The sequence below is a fragment of the Mus pahari genome, chromosome 10, assembly GCF_900095145.1.
Source record: "Mus pahari chromosome 10, PAHARI_EIJ_v1.1, whole genome shotgun sequence".
NCBI lineage: Eukaryota > Metazoa > Chordata > Mammalia > Rodentia > Muridae > Mus > Mus pahari.
In genome coordinates, this window is record NC_034599.1 from 10161198 (window position 1) to 10177661 (window position 16464).

Consider the following 16464-nt stretch of genomic DNA (forward strand, 5'->3'; position numbering starts at 1 on the left):
ATGCACTGGTGCAGGAGGGTGCATGTGACTGAGGAGGAGATGCACTGATGCAGGAGAATGAGGTAAAGGGGAGAAAGAGGACAGCAAAAGGATTTTCCACCCACAACTCAAAATCCTAAGGAGAAAGAGGGGAGGGAACAATATCTGACTGAGACACCCACAGGAAACTTATGCGAATAAAATGTTGAGGACATGGTAGTGAATGTGCTAGGCAGTAAGGAGGGGTGCTGGTGAGTCTAATGCAGGAATGAGTGTGCTTGCACTCTAATGCAGGAATGGGGGGTGCTGGCTAGTCTAATGCAGGAATGGGGGTGCTGGCTAGTCTAATGCAGGGATGGGGGTGCTGGCTAGTCTGATGCATGAATGGGGGTGCTGGCTAGTCTAATGCAGGAATTGGGGTGTACTGGCTAGTCTTAATATCAACCTGACACACAAAGTAGTGTTTCCTGAATGGAGGAACCTCTATGAAAAGAATGCTTCCATATAATCTACCCATATGGTATTTTTTTTTTAATCAGTGATTGATGGAGTGGGCCCAGCCCATTGTGAATGATGTCATCCCTGGGCTGGGTTTTATTTAAAAAACAAAAACAAAACAACAACAACAACAACAACAAAAACCAAGCAAAGCAAGCCAGTAAGCAGCACCCCTTCAATGGTTTCTGCATCAGTTCCTGCCGCTCCAGGTTCCTGCCCAGTTTGACTTCCTGTCATGATTTCCTTTGATGATGAACAGCAATATGGAAGTGTACGCTAAATAAATCCTTTCTTCCCCAGTTTGTTTTTTGGTCATGGTGTTTCACTGCTGCAAAGAAACCCTAACTAGGACGAGGAGCCTGGCACATGTACTGGGTCTGAGCAGTCTCAAGCAGCACCGGAGTGAGCAGCTTTTGTAGGAGCCACAGTCAATGACAGTTCTTGAGGAGATGGAAGAAGAAAATGTCAGAAGAGACTGACGCAGATCAATCTGAGACTCAGAGGAAAGCCACAAAGGATGTGACACAGGGGTCAAGTAAGGAAGGGATCAGGTCAACAGGAGGCCTAATGTCACTCTAATATACAATACTGTGTTGTTAACTGCAGTCAGCCTTCCCCTGTAGTGACAATTTTGAAATTTTGGTTTCTCTGCAAAACACAGAAGTATCATGGGAATATGTTTTCATTTTAACCCCAGGTGTGGGAGACGGGGCTGCTTCCTTCAGTTTGTCCACAGTAGCTGACTATGATTTGCCTCATGATCTAGCAGAGGCATGTTTTCCCAGCTGCAAATAGTTTCTATGACTGTGTGACATTTGCAATTCTGGGGACATTTTAGAGGGCATGCAAATGCTTGGGCACTGAGAGGTTGGTGGGTTGTTGGTGGCTGTTGGTCTCTGCTTGTTAAGTAGTTGTGCACAAAGAAGAAACAAGACAAAGAAATAGGTATTCTGATAGTGAAGCTCAAACTTGCCCCAAGTAGTCTAACAATAACACACCCCTTTCTGGCCCCTGACTTTATTCGGGGATTTCTTTCCTTTCCTCTCTCCTGTCTAGTGTTGGCATGTTGAAGGGATGGAGAACAGTGGAAGAAAGAAGAACCCACAAAGTAGCCAAAGGCAAGCTCCGTCTCCTTCAGCGTGGAATACCAGAATGCATTGCTCCTGCCTGACTGTGCCTTCTCCATCAGCCAATCTCTCCCATCTCTCTCTCCCCTGCCACTCCTGGTTTCTGGCAACCTCTGTTCCACTGGCTAAGTCAATGGATCTAACTGTTTCCTATTCCAAAGAAGAACTGTTTTGTGTGTCCCTTTCTGTGCCGCATTGCCTTCATTCAACACAACGATCTCAGGGATACGATGTATAAATGTCCCAAATAAACATCCTGGAGATATGTAATTATCTATTCATGAAAAAAAACCAAAATAATTACTGATAAATAAGAGAAACTAAAGCCATGGAAAGCTGCTTAGGCTGAGAACGGTTGCACAGTTTTGACCTTCACGGAGCTATTTCTGTAATGACAAAGCCAGGCATGACCAGTGACCTCCCCTGCCCAGAATGAAGAACTTCAGAGGACTTAGAATCATCACAGCCATTTTCCAAAAGTGGCTAAGGAAGAAGGCGTCTTCCCAGGAGATGTGTGAGGACCGAGGATACAAGTCTCATTTTCGATTTTCAATTCCTCTGTGAGATTTGAGAGGGAAGGCACTTCTGCCGGAAGCCTGGAAGGTGAGGCCCACACAACTGTGGTAAATGAACAGGGGGCTTCCAGGGATAGCAAGATTGCTCGCAAGTGTCTGCCATGGGATAGAACTCATCTGATAACCCAAGGTTCTCAAAAATAGTTCAAAATGTGACTTGAGGAGACAAATATTCAGGGGGAGGGTGGACTGCTCTTTCCCTGCCCCTAACAATGATGCCGAGTTCAAGGAATACATGCCTCCTGGAGGCACCTCAGGCTCCCAGGGGACTTGCTGCCCCCTGGGAACTGAAGGTTATTCACTGCTTGCCTGATTTAAAGGGACATCCAGGAAGGGGAAGCATGCACATGAACATGAAGGGGGAGAAACAGAGTCAAGAGCCACAAAAGGTCAGGAGCACAGGCCCCTCCCATGGGAGGGGCATGGGAGAGACTGCTGTGGCCAGACCAGAGCATCATGAGGAAGTTTACAACTGACTCCTAAGACAATGAACTCCTGGAAACTTTAAAGCTCGGGTGTGACATGATCAGATCTGATCTTAAGGCCAATCACTACAGAAGAAAGAAAACAGGAAACAGAGTGAGGGGCTTAGCCAAGCCAGAGACAGCGAGGGTGCTGAAGGGACAAGCAAGAGAGTGAATTACCTGTGAGGTGGGCTCACCCTGACACTTAGGGGAATTTTCTGGAAGGAATAGTGTTGTGGTCTACATCTGCGAACTCCTGTATTTGAACATTTGATACCCAACTGGAAATGTTGTTTTAGAAGGTGAAGTAGGGGCGGGCCGGGCAGTCCTGAGGCTTTAGCCCAGCTCCACTTCTGGTCACTTTGTGCAGTGTGTCCAGACAGCTTCCCGCCTCCTTATTAGGATAGAAGGATCCTCTGGCACTATAAACCAGAAGAAACCAGGCCCCCCTTAAACTGTTTGTTGGAGAGGTCACAACCATAAGAACAGTGACGAAAACAGAGAAGGCTGTCTCTAGGCTAAGACAAAAGGAGACAAGAGGAACCGCTCCTACCTGCTTGTAGTAATCCACATATGTGACCTCTGAGCCGTTCCGCTTCTGAAAGGCCTGTGTGGGCTTCACAGACCAGTCAATGTCGTCGATACGATATGTTTTGTTGTTGTATCTGGTAAAGTTGAGACACTTAGAAAGCACTTTGCCAAATCACCTTTAGGTACATGGCTACCACACCACAATCTTGAGTAAATTCAAAATACAAGATCCACGCCTGACATTATGGAAGATACTATATGTATAGTCACATCTTTGTGTGGCAGGATCAGCTCTCAACAGAGAAGAGCGTGAACTCTTCAGTACACAGGAAGGTCTCCACATTCCAACGGACATATTCAGCAAGCCGTACTCCACAGTGTTGGACTCAGCTAGACTCTAGCCCTAGGTAAGTCATTCTCAAATGTTCCAATGATAAAGTTCCATTCAGCATCCATGCCCTCCCCTGGTGTCACATATCAACTCCCAGGTAGTCTTTATGATGAAAAATATCAACACAGCTGGCCAATCACACAATTCCCATGTTAACCTCTCCTTGCATTGACCTTTAGCAAATCTGAAGAATCAGTGGGTTAGGCAGTTCCAAGTTCCTCTTAGCACTATGCTCTCCTGTGCCCTGGGCTACAGCAGAAACCTCCAAGGCAGGCTTCCTGGAGCTCTAGGTACCTTAAAAGGTGTCTCTGAAAGAGTGCAGTAAGCCAATGTATCAAAATATACCTGAGAGGGCAGGGGGAGCGCTCCTGTGCCTGGCAAGGTGAAACCAGCTGGGCTGCCCCTCTGCTGAGATAAGAGTCCATACAAGGCTAGTCACTGGCATGATCCAGGAAGTCTTTGACAAGCTTTGGAGATCCCAGGAAGATGCCTAACCTGCCAATGTTTGATCTGGCTCAGTGATCACTGAGGGCAAATTACAGCCATAAACCTAAAAGCTTGCTTCAAGGGCCTCAGACTCTCAAGGGAACAGCAGTGGAGTGTACATCCTCTCATGTTACACAACGCAATAACCAGGAAGGGCCTAAGCAAAGCACTACAGGGAGTGGCCAGAGGAGGGTGGACGGTTCTAACAGAGTGGATAAGTGGGGTCCTCGGGAGCTTCAGAACTAGGTTTGGGGAGGCAGATATCTGAAATGGGGAACCAGACACTAAGTACTAGGCAGAAGTATTAGAACAACAAACTGCAGGCTGCTGAGGGGCAGGCAGAAGATGGCAAGAGAGCAGATAGCCATGTTGACCTGGGATGGCCCAGAAGTCAGCTGTGACTACAGGGGACAAACAGGCCTTCTGCAAGGTGGACCCAAGTCTGTCTGTCTGTGTCTGTGTCTGTCTGTCTCTGTCTCTGTGTCTGTCTGTCCATTGGTCTGTCGGTCCGTCTGTCTGTCTCTCTCTTTCACACACACACACACACACACACACACACACACACACACACACACAGCCACGTTCTCTAGCCAATTGGTAGGAACACTCTGGATCCCAAAGACTCATGAATGTCTGTCCTAGATAACCATCAGGGACCAGCTCTTACCTGGTAAGGACAACGAGCCCCACTAGTTGTTTGTGGCACGTCTCAGTGAAGCAAGACATGCCAGTTCTGAGGCAGAGATCAGTCATGAAGTCCAGAACGGTCTCATTGCGGAGGACTTTGTAGTTCATGTCAGCATTGAACAGGAGTTTGCTTTCAAAGTGAGACACAGAAATGGCAAACCCAGGCCACAGGGACAATCTTCAACAACAAGTAAAGAACAACAACAAAACAACATTTTTAATATTAGAAGGGTACTACCAGAAAACCTAGAGAGACTCTAACATGTTGAGCTTCTGCTCTACTTCTTCAGATGGGAGATTTTCTTGGTTTGGCTTTGTTTTTGATTTTGTTTTTGTTTTCTTTCGGTGTCCTTTATTCCAGTTACAGGCTGAAAACATTGGGTTTTTTCATCTGGAGTTCCTTTAAACAAAGACTTAGGGTAAAATTCTGGTGAATCGGAATTTCAAGCTGAGCCCTGTCACTTTGGACCCTGTATGTCTGGCATGAGCTGCTCTGGGTTCTGTAGGGTGCTCACCAGAACCTCTGACAGAGGCCCTGGCTGTGCTTGTCGGACATTGGTTCTAACACTGTGATGCAATTGAGAATCTGTGTGTCCAAACACTAAAGGTCCTCGCCCCCAATTGGTTGTTGATGGATCAATAAAGATGCCACCGGCCGATGGCTAAGCACAAGGCAAGACCCTGAGAGTTTCGAGGGCGAGGTCACAGAGAGGGACAGATTCACCATGACTCTGAGAAGGATGGGACACAGTCGCAGCAGGAGATAAATAAAGCCAAGCAGCCATGTGAGATTTCGGGTTGGTGGCAACTGGCCACTTCCCACACTGGGCCTGAGGTAGCAGGGGAAGGTGTAGGAATGCCTAGCCTTTGAGGTAGCCAAGACATTTAAAAATAAGCTAATATGTGTGTGTGTTTCAATCAAGGATCCATAGTTCCTGGGCAGGTATGAGCGTGTGATCCGCTGGGAGCCAAAAATCACTGTTACAGGGCTAATCTCCTTGTCAGTGAGGGGACAGGACCAGATGTTTCAGAATGACACATTCTGCTTTTATTGCTGACTATCCACAAAAAAACTGAATTCTGAGTCCCTTCTAGAATTTTACGACCTAACGAAATAACCAGAGAACACAGACTTCTCGCTCGCTTCACAATGGGTTCACTATTCCCTACGACAAAATAAAACAAACAAAAGAACGCTTGAAAATTACAAAAAAACGCATCGCATCCCATATTCCAGACACTCAACCCTTCACCGGAGGCAGAGCGCCACTTATATCTAACAGTTTTACAGGAACAGAAAATATAAACAAACCTACTTGTACTGAGGGATCTCCACTGGTTCTGAAGGCTTATAGAAGTTCCGTCCAATTTGGTACATACTCAACTTTTTAAAGATCCTGGAAGTATAGTTTTGAAACCTCTGTAATATTCACAACAGTGTAATTCAACAATCGGGGGCTGGGGAGATGGTTCAGTGAGTGAAGTGCTCATCCCATGGCCATGAGGACCTGAGCCTGGATCTCCGGAAGCAAGTCAAGACGGACACAGTGGCGCTGGTCTGTAATCCCAGTCCTTCTATGGGGAGATGGGAGGCAGACCCAGGGAAACCCTCTAAAGCTGTGGGCCATGAGCTGGCTGAGGCAGCAGCCAGCAGTAACAAGGATTCATGTCCTCCAAGGGAGAAGAGAGGCAACAGAGGAGGCTGACCTCTGGCCACCACACACACTAAGGCAAGTGTGCACAATCAGAACAATGGATTTGTAAAAACTATAATTTCATACTTCAAAATAATGTTGTTGACATGTTTCAACACTTAACTACAGTAATATAGTCAATTGTGTGTAACTGTGACTCCAGGTAACTGTAACAATAAGGTCACACATGGGGCTCTTGTGACCCTTCCCTATTTCAGAAGGAAGAGGCCATTTTTCATAAACTACCCTGGGTATCCCACATCATGGTGACACTATCTCCAGCAACTATGGATCCTGGGCATCTCTGGGAACCGGGTGGGGGTGTCAAGTGCATGGGGAAATGTAAGCAGCCTGAGTCAGAACCCAGGAGTGCCAACTCTGATGATCTGGCTATAGCTGTCACAGAAGCCAGTCTTCCATCTGTAAGGTAAGGGTTTGTGCTAGCAGTGCTGCCACAGTGAGCAAGGAGCTCTGTGGTCATACACACTGGAAAGCACCTTCCACATGCCAGCTACTGTCATCCTCTCACCAGGGCACAGGAGTCTGGAAAGCCCCAAACTTCCTGACTTCCTCCCCTCAGTCCACTGTGGCTGGCATCTCTGTAACAAGGGTTCTGAATGCAGCATCCTGACACACACAGTGCTATGTGGGGGTGTGGGGTCTGGGGTCAGAGTGGGGCAGGACATGGGGAATGAAAGACTAAAAGCATCGTGGCCAACTCTGGGGTAAGACTAGTAACTGAGATAGATGGTGTCCCATCTCACTGCTGGCATGCCACTCGCCCGGCCAGCACAGCTGGTTGATCGAGTCAATACCCAGGCTGTATACCAAAAGGTCAAGCAACTTACTTTCTGAAGACGACATTGAAGAACTGTATGCACACAGGGGAGTTTGGGAAGAGCTTGTTCGTTAAGGTGAGCGTTATCTTTACAGTCTCACCTCTTCGCGTTTCACTTGTCAGTTCTGTGACCTGGGGAAAAGAGGCAGGGAAGAGGCACGGCTTATCCTCAAGTGTGTGGAACACAAATACTATAAAGTGGCCATGTGTGCACTAACAACACCAGAGGTACAGGTGTTAACTTGTGCAATAATCCTATCAACATCTGGGGATCCAATTATGGTCAATGTCTGCTAAAGACATCCCCACAAGAGAATCCCACAAATGTCTGTATAGAAAAGCAATGCATCTACTGCATTTAGGAGGATGCAGACTGTCTGGCCCCTTCCAAGGTCTTGAATTCCTGAGAAATTCCTCCAAAAGCATATTCACAAAGCAGAAAAGCTGGGGAGGGGAAGTCCTCAAGGGAAAAGGGTCAGGCAGGAGGAAGAGAGACACAAGTGGGGGAGAGGAAACATGGGGGCTGGGGGGCGGAATTTCATTCTTTCACTGAGAGCCGACAAAAAGCCAGCAAAAGCCTTGGGCCTTGGCTAGAAGGAAGCTACTAGCGACATAAGGACCACGGGGCTAGGCTCTATTTGGGTCATCAGCTAAAGAAAACTCTAAGCCCCCGAAGGCTGGAGAGATGAAGTCTTCTTGTTTCTGTAGAGGAGTTTGGTTCTTAGCACACACACTGGGCTTCCCACAACTGCCTGTGACTCAAAACCACCCTCTAAATCAGGTAAGGCCCAGTACAGGTTTTTTCAACTACAAACATACACAACTCAAGTCAATAAATATCGATCGGTCAGCTCATTATCGAGCATCTGCGTACTCTCACCTCGGTTCTTCTAGTTAACAGTGTCAGTTTCATAATAGGATCTGGACTGCATAGATGCAAAAAGAGACCCGTCCCTCCACATGGCGTGGGACACTGCATTACGGAGATTCCTGGCCTCAGATGACTCACACAGAAGTGACAACAGCCACAGAGACCTCACCAAGGTCAGGATAAGCTGTCTATATGCAGGAGCAGGAGGGACATCCTGCTCCCAGCCCCATAGGGACTGCAGACAAAGGATGTGGCCAACAATGGCTGTGAGGTGAAGAGCTGAAGGAGTTGGCAACAGGCAGTCTGGGAAACTGTATTTCTCAACAGCTTCCCAACATCAAACACTTCACCCTCCTCCTTCCCACCCTCAGCAAACACCAAGCTCCTGCACTTCCGTCATCTGTTCCTGGACCAGCACCCTCCAGTCCCCAGGCTCATCGCCTCCCTTCCCCCACCACCTGAGCAAGCCCCCGGTCTCTGTGCACTGACACAGCAATGTCTCAGTGATTTCAGCTGTTCTGATGCTACCAGCTAGAGAGACTCCGGCAGCTGCCTCTTATAGTCTACTGTGAGACGAAGAGGAAGCTGCTTCAACGCCTGAGGCTTCCCCACCATCTCTAAAGTGGGGGTGAATCCAGCTGCTCCCACAAAGGTCAGATAGAGAACAAACCTCTGGATCTTCCTTCAAGCCCTTAGGACACAGTGCCCAGGCTACTCCATTAATTAGTCTTCCCACCCCTTTCAGGATGTGACCTGGACACTCTCCTATAGTGTTTTGTGCTCCAAAAGAAGACAAATTCTTCTTCCTGCCTCAGTGTTCAAAGGACATTTAAAGTTCTCCCTCTCTCCAAGGCTACTTCTAGGCCCTGCTAATTGAACCTCTATGACCAAATGTTTCTCAAATGTACCCCTCACTTCTCACTTCTCACTTCTCACTCTGTCCATCTCTCTGCCCCTCACTCGGCCAGGGCCCTGCCCACTGTCCATCTCTCGGCCCCTGAGATCCTTCCTAAGACACCAATCCTCTCACCAAGACTCCTGCTAGGAATGCTCCCATTTTTCACTGCGTTTTTATTTATTTATTTATTTATTTATTTATTTTTTTGTGGTAAGATCCTCAAGTTCTCTGAGTGACAATAGGGTTAAAACATGTGGTGTCATGTTGAAAAGCCTGGCAGGGCACAGGGTGAACAAATGTAGTGTGGTAGTCATATGTAACAGGAGCACATAGGACAATCCTGTGACACTGATGTGAAGACCTGCCAGGCATAGACCTCTACACTTATTCAGCAAATGCAGTATAATAAGAATACTAATTCAATACTAATTATTACTAAGTGTGTTTAAGCCATTCTGCTTCATACTGTGTTTATTTCTAACTCTGATGTTAAGCTGGAAACCTTTTAAAGAAAAATATCCCTATCTTTACTTCTTCCTTGGTGCTAACACTCCACTAAGAACACAGCTCCTTATATGTGTACAAAGTCAGCAAACAGATGTTAATGATAGTACCTCCTAGCAGACAGATGGAGTATAGAAAATACTGGAAGACCAGGAGGCAGCTGGAAGGTGGCTTCCAGAAGTATGGACAGGGGGGTAATGTGACGCAAAGAGACTCTTCAAACGGTAACATGCACCCTAGAAACGTGAAGACTGGCAGGGGTGCAGGATTATGCCTGAGTCCATTGAAAGGTGAGCAGAGCAATGTTGTCCTTAGGATGCTCATGATAACAGTGTCAGGACACACAGCAGATAGGACACAACCATTCTCTGTACCCAGTGTCACTCAATCTGGAAATGAGGCCAGCATCCCAGACAAGCTACATGCTCTGTCTTACAGCCGATCTTGTCTCCTGCCTCCTCACTGGACTCTGTCATCAGCATGGAAATGTGTTTGACACATACAACATGCTAGTTCTGAACTGTGGCAAGCAGTGCTAACATGTTCCCAGTATGTACAGAACAGAATTTCTCTATCATAGCTAGGAACAACTGACATAAACTGGACCATTCCAGTGACACATGTGACTTCTAACACCACTGAGTTTCCCAACTACTGCTATAAAAGTGACTCTAAGAACAAGATGATCTTAATCCTGACAAGACACTGGAAGTACACTCCATAAGGATAAGAAGATGTGTCCCATGCTACCCATGTGTCACTGGACAAAGGACTTGAAAGATAATAGAAACGTTTCTAAACACACAGATTCGGATGTTCTGAGCCACCAGAGCTGACATTTGGTGTCACACCTTTCAGAGGCTTCACAAGGACAGAAAAGTGCTCATAAACTCATTTCTTGGATAAAAACTCAAAGACTTGCTTATAATCTATCAATTTTAATGGATGCTATTGGCACTATAGTGCTTAAAACTGCTGAGCTCATTCACTCAGCACTCTGATGGAAGCACCGGAGAGCTAACTCTGTTCTACTAACTTTTAAAAACCTGCTTCTTTTTCTCTTAGTAGCTCCAGTCTTATTTTAAAACAGAATATTGAGGGAGCCATGCATATTGATAGCTGTCTGGGGACTGACAATCTTGAAAATCTGGGGGGGGGGGATAAATGAAGATTAAACAATTAACTGCTTCAATGGTCTCATCTTGCAAACACTCTTAGAACTGGCATCAGTAACTCCTCTTCCCTACAATTAGTGATACGATGAAAGCAAGGGTGGCCCTACATTCAGAACTGATGTGGTTATCTGGCCACACAGACAGCCTGCAAAGGGGCAAGAGCAGCGAATCAATGCATACATAGCTCTAGAGCCACAGAAATAGTGACTCTGGAGGTCTCACCTGCTTGGAGAAGGTTTCTAGGGACAGCTGTCTTAAGAATCTGCAGCTGACAGGAGCCTGATATAGCTCTCTCCTGTGAGGCTCTGCCAGTGCCTGGCAAATACAGAAGTGGATGCTCACAGCCATCCATTGGATGGGACACAGGGTCCCCAATGGAGGAGCTAGAGAAAGTACCAAGAGAGCTGAAGGGGTTTGCAGCTCCATAGGAAAACCAACAATATGAACTAACCAGTATCCCCAGAGCTCCCTGGGACTAAACCACCAATCAAAGAAAACACATGGTGGGACTCATGTCTTCAGCTGCATATGTAGCAAAGGATGGCCTAGTCGGTCATCCGTGGGAGGAGAGGCCCTTGGTCTTGTGAAGGTTCTATGCCCCAGTGTAGGGAAATGCCAGGGCCAGGAAGCAGGAGTGGATGGGTTGGGGAGCAGGGGAAGGTGGAAGGGGTTAGGGGATTTTCAGAGGGAAAACTAGGAAAGGGATAACATTTAAAGTGTAAATAAAAATAATCTAATTAAAAAAAAAAAAAAAAGAATCTGAAGCTCTTGAATGATTAGCCTGATGGAGCATCAAATGGCTGCTGAAATCTTAGGAAACCTTTTCGCTCCCAGGCAAGGGAGCAGGAGAGTGTAAAATAAAACTCCAGGGAAACAATCCTTCAAATTGTCAAGAAAGTCAATGATCTTCTCTGCACATATATAATAAACAAATATATTCATATTCTCTCTCTCTCTCTCTCTCTCTCTCTCTCTCTCTCTCTCTCTCTCTCACACACACACACACACACACACACACATNCTCTCTCTCTCTCTCTCTCTCTCTCTCTCTCACACACACACACACACACACACACACATACACACGCGCGCACACACACTCACACACACACGTGCGCACACACACCCACACTCACACTCACATGCACACTCACATACACACACTCACACACACACACATACACTCACACACACTAACACACACTCACACACATACAGTGAAATACTGACCATACTGTACCTTTTGGTCCAGCTTCTCTGAGAGGAAAAGGCTGGCACCGTCAAATGCTTTTGCCTTGTCTGAGAGTGTGCTGTGATTATAAAGCAGAGCAATCCTCAGTCTCCTAGAGGCTAAATCTGGGCTGTACGTGACATGGTACTGGTACAGCTGCCAATCCTGGGGCAAATCTAAATTAAAGAGATTCGTAGCCAGCCGCACAGGTATTCCGCTAGAACCTGGGGAAGAAAAAAAGATGTTTTTCACCGGAAGAGCCCACCGTGTTAATGTTAATCATATTTTTAAGTTTTACATAGACAGTGGCTGCTATAAAGCAAGGCCTTCTGGTCTGTGGTGTGGGACAAATGCTTGCACTTTAACCTTGCAACACCACTGGGAGTTACAGTGAGCTCCTGTGCACAGCAGGCATCTGAAAACGGGAATGGGTATGAATTTCCAACCTCAGGAGAAGACTCTGAGCACAGCTGCCTGGACTCCTTGATTCCCTCTGGATGTGATTCTGTGGTTTCCACCAGTTAGCCTAATGTTCTAGGACGCCACTCTGAGATCACACACACCACAACAATGGAGACCTGCCCCACTCTCACATAAATGATACAACTCCCAAGCTCTGAGAGCTCCACATCATTGGAACTTCACCAGGATTTGGAAGATTCTCACCAAGTCCCATCAGAGGTTAGGCCACTGTGCAGGTCCCCCAAAGAGGTAGAGAGAGGCTCTGAGAAGAAACAGGAACTCTTGTACAGAGGCAGCATGACTCAGGCTTCTGTTTCTACAGGCACACGCTGACCATGTGTGCTCCCTGGAATCCTTCCCCCTACAGACATTTTGCTCACAGCTTAAAAACCTGCAGGACAAAGTCAGAGCTGGCTTGAGCCATGCCACAAGCTGAGGATGTCACAAGCTCATCCCCAGGACAGATTCTAGGAGGGTACAAATGACTTTTTTTTTTCTCACTTGTCTTCACAGGAAATCACTCAGTTTCTAGCTTTCCACCACATGCATGCACTATCTTGCTTTTTTTAATGGAGAGACTGGAAGTGCAAGTCCCTAAGGTAGAGAAATGAATGGTCTAAGTGCTCCCTCAGCCTTGGCCCATGGTACATGTGTCTGGTAGAGACAAGGGACAGTCATGTCATTTTTTTACTTAAGAAAATTTTTGTTCTCCCAGATTTTGAGTGAATGGCAACACATTTCAGCTGGTTGTTACAGGACTGAGAGAAGTCAGTCTAGACTGCCCAAACTAGTAGGGCCTTGGAGATCATCTGTGTCATTGTCTTCCAACTGCAGCAACCCCCATCAATATTGGGGTTAAGAAAGTATGGAAATCAGTGGGTTTTATTGTAGAGGGAATAAAAAAGATTTCTTTATTACCACTTGTAGACCACCGACATTCACACGTGCAGGTGCCCACGGAGGCAAGAAGGACATGTAGACCCTTAGACCTGGAGCTATGCTGTTTGTGAGTAGTGGGATCTGAATTTCAGTTTTCCCATATCATAGTGTGTGCGCCTAACCACCCAGCCATCTCTCCAGTCCAAGAACAGCACGGTTCATGTAAAACCCACAACACAAGAACAGACCCAGAACACCCGCATGCACACTGTGTGGGAAACTGTGACTTCAGCTGTGCACCTGCTTGTTAGATAATACTATCTATTTCTAATTTTTCTGCTTTTTAAAAAATAAAATTAAAATAAAAACCAGACAGACAGTTCCCATCAGCGAGCCACAAAACCTCCTATAAATCTGAAGGAAACCACAGACCCTACGTCCCAGGAGACATCTGCCCACAACTATGTGTATAATTTCACAAGGAGCCTAGAGTCTGGATGAAGAAGTGTTCTCATTGGCTGTGATTCCCTTTCTACAGCCAAAATCCCCACAGGCAGATTCCCCACAAAGGATAAGGGTTGTTGGGAAAGAGATTCTTTCTATGCCCCCAAGTGAGAAGAGGGTTGTCTTTTCTAAGCAAGGTGTGGTTTGAGGAAAATAGTTTAGTGCTCCTGACAACAAAGGTGACACACTTAGAACGCCCTCAACACAGTCGTATCTATCAGGTTGCTTAACAAACTTACCTATGTCAGAATTAGAAATTTCAGTTTCACAGACTTGGTGGCCTTTAAAAATTAGCAAGGAGAGAGAAGGCCGCACAGGAGAATTTCTCATAGAATCATATTCTCACAGTCTCGTTGTCTTTCAATAGGGAAGGGGACAACTGGAGTCAGCTCAGTGTACTCAGGGACTTGCGGGCTAGTTTACATCCCCGAGGATGAGACACTTTGCTTGTGCCATCTGCCCCCATCTACCATACTGGACACCCTGGCCATGCTGACAGCCCGCCGTGCAGGCAAGAATCTGTGCAGTCTCAAGATTCTCTATGGCAAAAGGCAGTCAGGCAAGGGGACAGAGCAAAATTCAAGACAGCAGAACAAACTGAAGACAGAAAGCAAGCTGGGCCTCCTTTGCTAACCCAGACTCCAATAACTATCCAGAATGCTTCACACAGAGCTCTATCCAGAATGCTTCACACAGAGNAATGCTTCACACAGAGCTCTATCCAGAATGCTTCACACAGAGGCTCTATCCAGAATGCTTCACACAGAGCTCTATCCAGAATGCTTCACACAGAGCTCTATCCAGAATGCTTCACACAGAGCTCTATCCAGAATGCTTCACACAGAGCTCTATCCACTCTAACAGCTGCTGCCGGAGGAAGCACAGACCCGAAGCCCCTGCTCCCTCACTCCAGAGTGCAAAGATCAGTAGGAAACCTTAGCCTAGGGAGAGATTAGAGGCCCTTGACCTCTTTACCCATGAACCCCACAAAATGATGAGTCCTGAACCCTGCCCTGCCCTGACGTGACCTTACCCTACAAAGCTCTGGATGGGCCCCAGATGGATGAGGTCAATGGATAAAAGATGAAGATGTTGAGTTTGACTCTGATCTCCCCGTGGACTAATAACCCCTTCCCCCCTTTGCTCTACAAATAAACTGCAGTGGATCCTGGGAGCACACTTCAAAAAAAAAATAAATAAATAACAAGGATGTACTGGATACCTGTTTTACAATCTTTTACGTGGGTCAACTTTTCCCTGGTACAGACACCCAACTCTTCGAAGTCCTGACTGCCTTTGCCTCTTCTTTCCATGAAGGTACGTCCACCATCACCAGAAGAGACACCGAGCTCATCTGAAACAAGAAGATAACATGGTGTGTTGGACATGCGCGCCCTCTCCATCAAAACCACACCGACCGTCAAAACTGGGGGTTTTCAATAAGATGTGCCTGTGCTGCCAACACATTCCTGACTGTACCAACACTAAAAATTTTCTATAGAAAAGGCGGGGAATGTTTAATTAGAAATAAGGCTTAGTGTTAGCTTTTACAATATCACAGATGTCCTCTCCTTGGGTCAGGCTACTGCTCCCACCTGTTAACACGCGACTATCCTTCCTTCTCCCTGAGCTCTAGGGTGGCCACACTCTGAAGCGTTCCAAGCGAGGACAATACACACTGATTTGCTGAGTCTCTCACGTTTCCCAGTGGAAAGAGAAACTGCCCAGGCACAACAGCAACACTCATGCTAGACTATTCCTTAAGAAGAGAAAAGTCTACCATTTACCGTAGGTCATAAAAAGACGGGAAGACGTCTGTCTGTACCTGAGTGACTTCTGTTTAAGTGAGTACGGTTTTTAAATGCCTTCAGCACTTGGAAGGTACTTTTAAACGTCAAAATCCAGGATTTTAGGGCAAAACAACATGCCTAACAGTCTGCTGACCCTCTGAGTTCAGGGTTCATCTGTCCTACAATGTAGTCCCTGATTGCACTGTCCCCAAATGCCCCTTCCACTTGCTCCAAACTTCCCCCCAGTCCCTTCTCCATGGAAATGGAGTCTCTCAGGAAGATTTAAAAACAAGGAAACAAACAAAACTATTTAAAAACCCTCCATCTAATTTTCCGAGATTGACTTTAACTGACCATATCTACCTCTCACTGTTCTAGATCCTGAGTGATTTTTAGACAGTTTAAGCATTTCGAGCTGCAAGGGCCAGGGCAACAGCTCCGTGGTGAAGAGCATGCGCTGCTCTTGGAAAGGACCGGCTGGATCCCCAGAACCCACAGCATGTGGTTTACAACTACGTCAGTGCCTCTGGCCTCACACACACACACACACACACACACACACTACACACACTACACACACTACACATAAAATAAAGTTTTGATTTTTAAAAAGTTCAAACCAGGCTGGGCTGTGGTGGCACATGCCTATAGTCCCAACACTTAGAGGCAGAGGCAGGTGGATCTCAGAGTTCAAGGCCAGTGTGGCCTACAGAAAGAGTTCCAGGATAGTCAGGGGATACACAGAGAAACTCTGTGTTTAAAAAAAGCAAACAAACAAACAAAGAAACCCAAAAAAGTTCAAACTACCTTAGAATTGTGGTTCTCTGAAACGAGAGGATAGAAGTGGAGAGGTTTGTTTGGTTTGGTTTTTTTTTTTTTT

The 16464-nt window shown here is 46.5% G+C and overlaps 1 protein-coding gene and 1 pseudogene across 3 annotated transcripts in view; one reads left to right on the forward strand and one right to left on the reverse strand.

The window, feature by feature from the left end:
- Nucleotides 1-16464, reverse strand: part of Piwil4 (piwi like RNA-mediated gene silencing 4) — a 39923-nt gene that overhangs the window by 20808 nt on the left and 2651 nt on the right. For all 3 annotated transcript variants that reach the window (XM_029543609.1, XM_021207768.1, XM_029543610.1), the window contains 6 exons: nt 15017-15148; nt 11959-12173; nt 7281-7402; nt 6055-6135; nt 4719-4916; nt 3197-3308 (listed from right to left, as the gene is read on the reverse strand). In XM_029543609.1, the coding sequence (XP_029399469.1) occupies nt 3197-3308; nt 4719-4916; nt 6055-6135; nt 7281-7402; nt 11959-12173; nt 15017-15148 (860 nt within the window). The remainder of the gene's footprint in view (nt 1-3196; nt 3309-4718; nt 4917-6054; nt 6136-7280; nt 7403-11958; nt 12174-15016; nt 15149-16464) is intronic.
- LOC110327531 lies at nt 12377-14918 on the forward strand (annotated as a pseudogene).